General features: G+C 27.9%; 1 protein-coding gene across 1 annotated transcript; it reads right to left on the bottom strand.

The window, feature by feature from the left end:
* Nucleotides 1-640: 640 nt before the first annotated feature.
* On the bottom strand, nucleotides 641-7,206 carry LOC126678511 (beta-glucosidase 13-like). Its single transcript, XM_050373406.2, has 15 exons — nucleotides 7,172-7,206; nucleotides 5,783-5,834; nucleotides 5,165-5,255; nucleotides 4,284-4,504; nucleotides 3,955-4,083; nucleotides 3,799-3,877; nucleotides 3,621-3,698; nucleotides 2,993-3,080; nucleotides 2,658-2,907; nucleotides 2,466-2,578; nucleotides 1,602-1,825; nucleotides 1,483-1,514; nucleotides 1,297-1,399; nucleotides 1,115-1,202; nucleotides 641-1,039 (listed from the first exon to the last, which is right to left on the bottom strand). Exons 1-15 carry the CDS (start codon nucleotides 7,204-7,206, stop codon nucleotides 841-843), a joined length of 1,782 nt encoding a protein of 593 aa, XP_050229363.2. The 3' UTR covers nucleotides 641-840.
* Between the last annotated feature and the right edge of the window lie 3,058 nt (nucleotides 7,207-10,264).

Here is a 10,264-nt window from a genome sequence, read left to right as displayed (position 1 = left end):
CTGAATACAGTACTACTTTTAAACAACCCATAACTCAAAGGAAAATATTTTACAAACTCTCGTACCGGACTCTCGGTTGGTTATGAATTATTTTGACTTATTAAAAAAGTACAATCGTTTATAATAGGCAAAATGAATTTATATTCATAATTTTAAGTATTTATTTAAATAAATCTTTAAAATATATTTTGGATATTCCGATCAGCCAATTTTAAAAATGAAATAAATATATCCAAACTTCAAATTACATTAATCATTTTTAAAATTTATTTTTATAGATTTCTCATTACATGAATGATTATTCTACACGTACAATTGATCTTTAATTCAGTTTAGGAAGGGTAATTTTGCTTTAAAATAAGAATTATGTGTCCAAATATAGGGTTGAATTGAAGATTGAATATATTTATTTTAATTTATAAAATTGACGGATCAAACTATCGATATTGTTTCTTAGAGATATATTTAACAAAATAATCAAAATTATGGATATAACAAATCATTTTATCTTGATCATATCTATCTTTTAGAGCTTCCTATTTGAAACAGTCTTCATCAAATTTATGATTGCCATTTATTTTCACAAGAAACTCAATCCATATTTGATTATTCACGCGTAACACAATGCACGGAAAACAAATACAAAATCAAATTATTTATTTTGTCCATTTTATTAAATGAACATCAATTTCTTGTGTTACAAGCAAATCTCACAAGAAAGAACACAAACAGTACACCAAACATACGGTAAATCAACCCAATTAGACTAAGCTTCATTATTGAGACACAAACACCCAAACTCATGACCTTAGAGTCGGAAGACGCTCAAGACGACGGACTTCAATGGCATTTAGGTCCGGCGGTAGAATTCTTATTTTCGAGGAATTTCTTGAACCACCCGACGGAGAGTTTCGGGTATCTGATCATTGTACTTCGGTCTACATCATATATACCCATCTTAACCGTATACCCATTTGCCCATTCAAAGTTGTCCAAAAATGACCAAGCAAAATATCCTTTCACGTTAACCTTGTGTTCACTGCCCAAAACAAAAAGAAATCAGTTTTATGTTATGAATAAATTTGCTGGATGGTCAAATTAAAATTGGACTTACCATATAGATCTAAGTACGTTCCAAATATGGTCCTCAAAATATTTTATCCTCATCAAATCTTTACGCCCATTTTTGTCATTACCAATACCTTTACAAAATGTCAAAATTCAAACGTTGTAAACCATACAATTAATTAATTGACCAAATCTATCATGAAAAACAAAACAAAAGGAACTACTTACCATTCTCTGTAATGTAGAGTACTGGATCGTTATATCTATCTTTGGTGTAATTTAGAACATATCGAATTCCTTCTGGAAATATATATAACCAGCTCGGAGAAGCCTGCAAATTTAATTATTTTTATTTTAGACAAAAAGATACTATTATTTTCTTTATTTTTCTTTGTAATTATTCTTTTTACTAACCTGTAAACCAATGGGTTTTCCATCTCTAAACTCTGTACATAAGAAAAATAAAATTGTGAATCTTAGAATTTGTATGGTTAATTAGGAATTTATCTCATTGTTGAAAACAAAAAACTTACTTGTCAAATTAACAGCACTTTCAGTTGCAAATCTAATATGAGTTGGATCAGGGTCGGGAGTAACATTTGCAGAAGCAAAATTTGAAGTGTAATAATTTAAGCCAATAAAATCGGCGGATCCCTTTAATAGCAAAGCTTGTTGCTTGGTGAAATAGGGCAACCGATTTCCAATTAGAGTTCTCATTATCTTTGGATAATAACCATAGGTTAAAGGTTCCATAAACCTAACAACAATAAAAAAAATTCATCAGCATTAAGATTAAATACGAAGGTGTTCTTTCAATAATGGCGTGTTAACTAAATGTTTTGATTAATTAAGACATAAGTAATTGACTTAATTAAGGGTGGCGTTATTTGGATAGCAATGATTGCTATTTGCTGAGATAGATCAAAATGTCATACTTTGATAAAATTGTCCAAAATGGTTCAGAAAAATCTTGCTCTAACGGCACTCATGGTTAATTAACTTTGTGAGTCATTAAATCTTTGAATTATTTCATTTTCATCATAAAATATTAATATATTTAATTTTTCTTTTATTTCATCGGAAAGATTTTTTTGAATTCAAGTTAATTTATGCATACATGACAAGATTTCATTATTTATGATAAATCACACGTTATTATTTTATATAAAATTATAAATAGCCAAAAATCAACTCGATATTTATGTGTAGTAGTTTTCAAAAAATTATTTCCATAAAAATTTAATCATCAAAATAAAATAAATTAAAATAAAATAATATGACAGTTTATTGAATCCAAAGCCATCCATCATCACTTCACCTATTAATTAATACATACATATAATTTATTTTATAAAACAAATTTGTAAAGGCAAGAAATATAGCTTATGTACACTCACCAACCATAAGAGAAATCAAGGTTTCTTTGGGCAGCTGCGCGATCGGCTGCACTGGTGGAGTAAGGTTCGGGCCAAGTTACATCAAGTGTTATTCCAATCTTGCCATTTTGACCCTATATATATAGCATGATATGTGAATAAAAAATATTATAAAATTTCTGATCTAACCTTGCCTACAAGTTAATTATGTACCTTTTCCTTATACGCTTGAACACCAGCTGCATGAGCAAGAAGCACATGGTGGCCAACTATATATGGTTCAACCGCTGAGTTTCCAGCTCGGCATGCCTTATTGACCCAAGATGAGCATCGCCCCGGGGCCAAATCGCCACCATCATAGCCATGTACAGTGAAAACATACGGTTCATTTATAGTAATCCAATGCTTCACTCGATCGCCAAATCTTTCAAAGCAAACCTTGGCGTAATCCTTATAATCAGATCTATAATTTGAAGTTATATATTAGCCATTTCAACTTGTAATATATAATTAGAATACATTAGACTTGCTTTTAATGGCACGCTTACACTATCTTAGGACTTAAGAAGCCGCCATACTCATCTTCAAGGCCTTGAGGAACATCCCAATGGAAGATTGTTGCAAAAGGAACCAAGCCTATATGTATGTATCAAAACATTAAAAGAATTAATATGAGAAAGTATACTAATTGTACAAATTGCTTTTCTTTTTATTATTATATGATTTTGAGGGTATTTATACAATTTTTTTATCCTCTTTAATTTAATTAAAACCCATCTTATGCATATAATTAAAAAGTTGACTTTTCATTATTTAAAAATTCACAATTTTAAGCAAGCTATAAGAACTATGTAACATGAATGGTGGGTGAGTTTATTCTCTTTCTATGTAATTAATATTTAAATAATTTTTGTTGGATTTACCCATGACTAAATAAGTTTAGAGATAAAAATTAATTTTACATAATACTAATAAAAATAAATAAATAGTTCAATAAGTAGATTAAAATTAATAGTAACACAAGTTTTGTGCACTTGATGTATCATTCTCAAGCTGTGGAGTTTCTGCAATAAGGTAAAGCCTTGAAATGTGAACTAGAGTTGAAATGGTTTGATATGCATGCATTAAAGTTGATCCAAAACATTAAAATCGCCTAGAAATGGAGAAAATGATCACCATTCTGTAGAGATTCATTGATAAGTCGGTTGTAGAAATCAATTCCTTCTTCATTCACTCCTTTGCTTAATTTCCCACCTGCATTTAAAATTATAATTAAATGTTATTCTATGTTACAAAATACTTTTATATTCTGTAAGTTATATAATTGCTTCACCCCATTAAATACTATACTTACTAGGTATTATTCTGGACCATGAAAGGGAGAATCTGAAAGCATTCATACCCAGATTCTCATTCATTTTTTTCAAATCGTCCTGAAAAAACATGACAAATCATTTTATATCATCTATAAATATGAATATTATTAATTTGAAGGGTATAAAGTTCATACTTTGTAGAGATTGTAGGAATTAGTGGCAACATCTCCATTGCTACGATCATCTATCCGTTCGGGAAACGTGTGAGTAAATGTATCCCATATGCTAGGTCCTCGTCCCTTTGAGTTTGCTTCACCTTCAGTCTGAATTTATATAAATACACTTCATAAGTTCAAATCCATCACAAAATTATCACACATATTGGAGTAATAAATTAGCGACGCTTTTGGAAAACTCCATCGGTAGTAATATGTACACTGTTTTCTAGCAGCAGAACTTCTCCTTGAAATAAATATGTAATGAAACAGCATGGAAGTAGAAAATTATTAGATATACGACGTACCTGATAAGCAGAAGTAGCTGTGCCCCAAAAGAAACCTGGTGGAAAATAACTACTGTCAAACTTGGAAACCGGCGATGTGGGACTCTCCGCTTGATATGTCGGAACCGGAGAGTTAACTATGAGCAGCAGAAGAAGCAGCATTGAGAGATTGGAGCTTTTTGCTTCCATTTTCATATTTATATTCAGTACTGTTTGGTGTTCTTGTTGAGACGCAGCGATCCCTTTATATACACAAAAATAATGGCATTATTGTAAATTCTGGCAAATCAGAAATCAGATCGTGATGAGTCGGATGGCTGATTTTGGACATGTAAGCAAGATACACGGTTGACTTGGAAAATGAAGGGGGTTTTTCGTCTACGCCACCAAATACTAATACAATGGATGAATGTTTTGAGAACCATACAACCAAGATCGGATAAAATTCTAACCTAAACTTGTATCATAATATTTTTATGGATTTATCTAATGAGATGTTAAAAAAATTAAGATAAATTTTTTTTTATTTCTTTTTTTTAGCATCTCATAGGATAGGTTCATAAATTTTCTATAGATCGGGTGTAAATAAGAATTTCCCACAAGATCGGTGAGTTCAACCTGATAAACCGCAAATTGGAAGCTATTCTGATTTTTTTTTCAAATGTTAGAATCCATTAAAATAAGATTAAAGTACAATCAAAAAAATCATATGATAAAATTTAACAATATAATCTTTTTAACTCTAATTTATTAAATGTTAAGCAAAATAATACGCAGACAGAAATAATAGTTTATTTATAACATAAATAAAAATAGTGAAATCAATTGAAAATAAAAAATGTAACTAAATCGAATTGAATCACGTGTATCACACGCTTTCCTTAAAACAGATTTACCCTCACCGTATGTGAATTGCAACTGTTTCCCGGGATAAAACGAAACATAACAACACCGAAGCGTTGTTCTCAACGAATTAGAATTATCGTCCGAACTCTAACAGAAAGAATATAATTTTGGAAAGGAAAATAATTTTAAACTTTTTTGGATCTCTTCTTGCATTGGAATTGATGGCTTTATATAGCCATCAAAATTCCATAACATGCATCTCTTTTATTGTATAATAAGGGAGACATGCTACAAAATTTAAATAGTAAGTTATAAAACTTAAATTGACAAGTTAAAAAAATAAGCCGAGTGTTTTGTAATTTTAAAATAAAATTAAAAATGCAAAATAAAACTTGCACGAGCTAATTTTGTTGTTGCATTCGCGTGCGCAAATCGAGCGCACACGCATTGTTTCTTGAAATTGGTTAATTGAATTGCGAGGTTAAAGGATCACTAGCTTGTAACTAAACTAATAAATAATTCAATATAAAGCACATCAAGTGAAGTTTCCCAACTAATGTGGGAATAAATAATTTCATGTTTAAATTTATTTTTTAGAGTGACTTTTGAGCATCAATTCTCATTCATCTTTTTAACCATTTTGAATATATATTTTACGGTTTTGATCTACTCACGGTAGAGAATACAAAACCACCAAGATCCGACACTTTCGAATAGTGGGTCCATCTTAAAATTAAACATTAAAATGACAAATAATCATGTCATTTTAACACCCATGTTTAATATTTTTCAACAATAAAAACTTAAAAAACATCAAACAAAATCAAACAAAAAATTAATCAAAAATGAAAAAACTCAAATTGTGGTCTCGCTAAGACTATATTTAATTTTTATTAAATATTATATATATAGTTCAGCTATTTCAGACTAAAAGACTATATAAATCGGCGAGGATTAAACTATAAAAATTGACTGGTATGAGAAATTGAATCCATGATTTAGCAAATTGCTACCACGCGCTCATACTATTTGAGTTATAATTTATTGGTTATAATAATTTTATACTAATTTATAATTAAAGAAATTATAAAAAATTGTCATTTATAATAGTCTAATTATATTTTATTATTTAAAAGAGTCTTTTATTTAAGACATATATGATCTTTTTTTAGAGCTAATAATAGTATAATACATATATGATTTTTAAAAAATATATAATACATAAAAGTATAAATATAAATATTTTATTTTTATTTTAAAGGTTAACCGGTTGATTGTTAACCGGTGATCATAATGATTTGTTTTTCTGAAAACTGCCAGGAATAACGAACACATGATCTATGAAAACAATCATCATTTCTTTTCCTAAATTACAATTATATCCTTATTAACCCTAATCCTTAGCTTGATGCATTAATTAAAAAAAGAAAAAGAAAATCCTGTTTAAGCTTGAATAAAAAATGAATGGTAGTTTGGCATGACTCTTGCTTAATCTTTCAAATCAATATACAGTTCTGATTTATATTCGACTCAGCTACTCCCAAAACCTGTTTTAGTTCTTTTCTTTTTTTAATAGGAACAAAGGATCACTTTACCCCCTTAACTTGGTAAAAAATATCAAAAACGTCCAAATTGGCAAAATTGGACCATATTTATCTCGAATTTTTCAAAACCGGCTCAAAAACCCCCCTATGCTGATGTGGCACCTTAATTGAAGAGTGTGTTTTATAAAAATCATAATTTATTCTAATTAATTATAATTAAACTCTAATTAACCGTAATTAAACTCTAATTATTCAGGGGCTTTTTTGAACTTTTTCAAAAAAAATCAATTTTTTTAATTTCCGACAAGGAGGAGGCTCCTCCTTGCCGGAAAGAGTAGCTGCGTTGGGTTTTCTCGGTTGTCTCAAAAAGTGGCTTTCTCTGAAACCCAAATGACATGGGTTCGCCTCAGGCAAACCCAAATGCAAAAGCATCTGGGGTTGCCTCAAGCAAACCCAGATGCAAACGCATGTCTCAGGCGAACCCAAATACAAACGCAATTGGGTTTGCCTCAGACAAACCCAGATGACGATGGATTTGCATCAGGCAAACCCATTGTTCGTCGGAACATGAACAATTGGTCTCAAACAGCAGCGGTGTCGACGGACCGACAAGTAGAATTTTAAAAATATAAATTTTATGATGAATATGATATTTTTTATTTCAAATAAAATTCAAAGTAATTATAGTATCCATCAAATATTATAAAAGAAATTTATTTGAATCAATTAAGTTTGGTAAAAAAATTAAATAAATTTTAATCAGCGTTAAATAAAAAATATTATTTGTTAAACATATATGAATTTTATTATAATATAATTAATTTATTAATTATTAAATTTAAAAATTAGTTTCATTTTAAAATTAGCTCTAATCACCAAAAAATATCAAATCTATGCATTTTGTGTCAGTTATAAACAAATTTAATTTAAACATGACAGCTGTCATGCCAGCCAATTGTATAGTTGGCAGTGACGTGGACGACAGAGTGTCAAAAAACCGGTTCGATTTAAAAATGGCTAAAAGAAAAACAGAATATGTAAGGTTTGGCTATATCTGGTAGTTTTTAAAGGTTTGGCTATAACTGACACAAGACGTATAGGTTTGCATTTTTTGACGACTAAGCTTATTTTATATCAATAATTATATTTATATTTATATAATTAGAGAATCAATGTTGCATAATCATGAGATCTCGAGTTAAATAAACTATTTATACAAACGTATATTTTTTAAATCTTTATTATTAAATTCTAAAAATTCATTTTTTGATTCAGCCGTCATTTTCCCTTAAAATATCGTAACGAAGTTGAATCATCATATAATTTATAAAGCATCATTAGAATTAATTTTTGATTTATATGAGTTTACAATTTATATGAGTCCGTAACAATATTATTATATTAAGTTCATATTAAGTTTGAATTTTTTTATCTAATATTAATTAATTTTAATTTTTTTAATATAAGTTTTAAATAAAACGTGGGACCATTATATAATTTTATTAACTGTCTCATTTATGGCGGAGAAAAGCTGTGGTTACAGAGGCAATGGGAGAAATAAAAAATAAAAATCTTCGCAAGGCATAGTAGATTGTATAATATATAAATTAAATATTAAAATTATTCTTTTAAGAATTCGGGACATTTAATTAAAATTATAAAATGTAAAATCAATAATTCAGAATTACTGATAAATTGCCGAAAAATAAAAGATGATAAGATCAATCTCCGGAATTTGAGATCAAATCTTTTTGATATTTTGAAAAGTTGTAAATCTATTTTAACTTGGCTTAGTTACTGAAAATTTATTCAATTTTTAAAATTAATTTAATATTTTTATAGTCGATTTATCTAAATTATATGGCGTTGCAACTGACAATTCTTTTTTTTTTCAATTTTAAACAATCTTTACACATTTGATTGCTATTGTAAGCACAATTAAATCAATTTTATAAAATATATAGATTTTCAGTGAATTTGTCAAATTAAAATATGAAATAAACTTTTAAAAGGTCTAAAAAAAATGTTTTTTTAACACTATTGAACCTATTATAAAATGATAAGCATTAAACTAATTAAGTATTCTCCAAAGCAATAAGAATTACGGACCGAAGGAAATACACAAATAGAAACTATACATATTTTTTTATCCATGATACACTATATAGCACTTGAATTAATCAATTATTAACTTCTCTCTTCTATAAGGAATACAAAAATAGAAACTATACATATTTTTTTTGGCTTAATCGCCAAAAAATGCCAAACCTATACGTTTTGTGTCAATTATAGTCAAACCTTTAAAAATCACCAGATTTGTCAAACCTTATATGTTCTGTTTTTTTTAGCCATTTTTGAATCGAACCAGTTTTTTTGACATTGTGTCGTCCACGTCACCGCCAACTAAGCAATTGGCTTGCATGGCAGCTGAAATATTTAAATAAGGTTTGGCTATAACTGACACAAAATACATAGGTTTGGTATTTTTTGGTGAATAAAACTAATTTTAAAATTAAATAACTAAATAATAAATTATATTATAATAAAATTCATATATACTTAAAAAATAATATTTTTATTTAACGCTAATTAAAATTAATTTATTTTTTTATTAAATTTACATAATTCTAATAATTTTTTTTTACATATTTGATGGATATATAATTAATTTAAATTCTATTAAAAACAAAAAATATCATATTCATCTTGAATTTTTTTTTTAAAAATTGCAGTCGTCGGTTTTTTGACACCGCCACCGTTTGAGACCCAATTGTTCATCTTCCGATGAACAATCTGAGAGTAATATACACAACAAACATACGACAGTATTCATAATTCAACTATACACACATAAACATAAAAATAATCACTGAATAGACTGCTTATTTAAAGGATGAGTGTAATTATTTTCTCATTTTTTTTTCTTTAAAAAGTGAAGCTCATTGTGTTGTAATCAATATATATCATGATGTTTATAAGCATAAACGCATATGTCATTTTACTCGGCATAACCAAAAATTTATCTTAATTTACACATAACTATTTTATTTATTATCTAAACCTAGTCATAACAAGATCTCAACAACATTAAAAATAATAAATCAAGTTCAAAATCATCATGAACATTAAACCCTTTCACCAAATTTAATTCAACATTAATTCCTAAGTAATACATTAATTCATTTTTTTAATAACATATTCATTAAAATATATTATAATATAGATTTATTAGATTTAATTAGGTTTAATAAAAAATTAAAATTAATTTTAATTAGTATTAAATAGGAAATATTAATTATTTTTAAATATATATAAATTTCATAAATGATATAATTAATTTACTAATTATTAAATTTAAAAATAGGCATGAATTTAAAATTAGGTTTATTTACCCAAAAAATACCAAATCTATTTTTTTTTGTCAGTTATAGCCAAACCTTATTTAAATATTTCAGCTGACATGTCAGCCAATTGCTTAGTTGGCGGTGACGTGGATAACACGATGTCAGAAAAACCGGTTCGATTCAAAAATGACTAAAAAAAACAGAACATATAAGATTTGGCTAAATCTGGTGATTTTTAAAGGTTTGGCTATAATTGACACGTATAGGT

This window comes from Mercurialis annua, linkage group LG4, assembly GCF_937616625.2.
Source record: "Mercurialis annua linkage group LG4, ddMerAnnu1.2, whole genome shotgun sequence".
NCBI classification, from domain to species: Eukaryota; Viridiplantae; Streptophyta; class Magnoliopsida; order Malpighiales; family Euphorbiaceae; genus Mercurialis; species Mercurialis annua.
Note: the sequence above shows the minus strand (reverse complement) of the source record. Positions and strands in the feature narration are given on the sequence as shown.

Bases quoted from the DNA above. Each gene is read 5' to 3' on its own strand.
- LOC126678511 (XM_050373406.2), bottom strand. From the start codon at position 7,206: ATGGGTTTGCCTGATGCAAATCCATCGTCATCTGG. The intron at 3,081-3,620 runs GTGATCATTTTC...ACATACATATAG, and splicing joins CAATGAATCTCTACAGAATG to GCTTGGTTCCTTTTGCAACA. The intron at 2,579-2,657 runs GTACATAATTAA...CTATATATATAG, and splicing joins TTCAAGCGTATAAGGAAAAG to GGTCAAAATGGCAAGATTGG.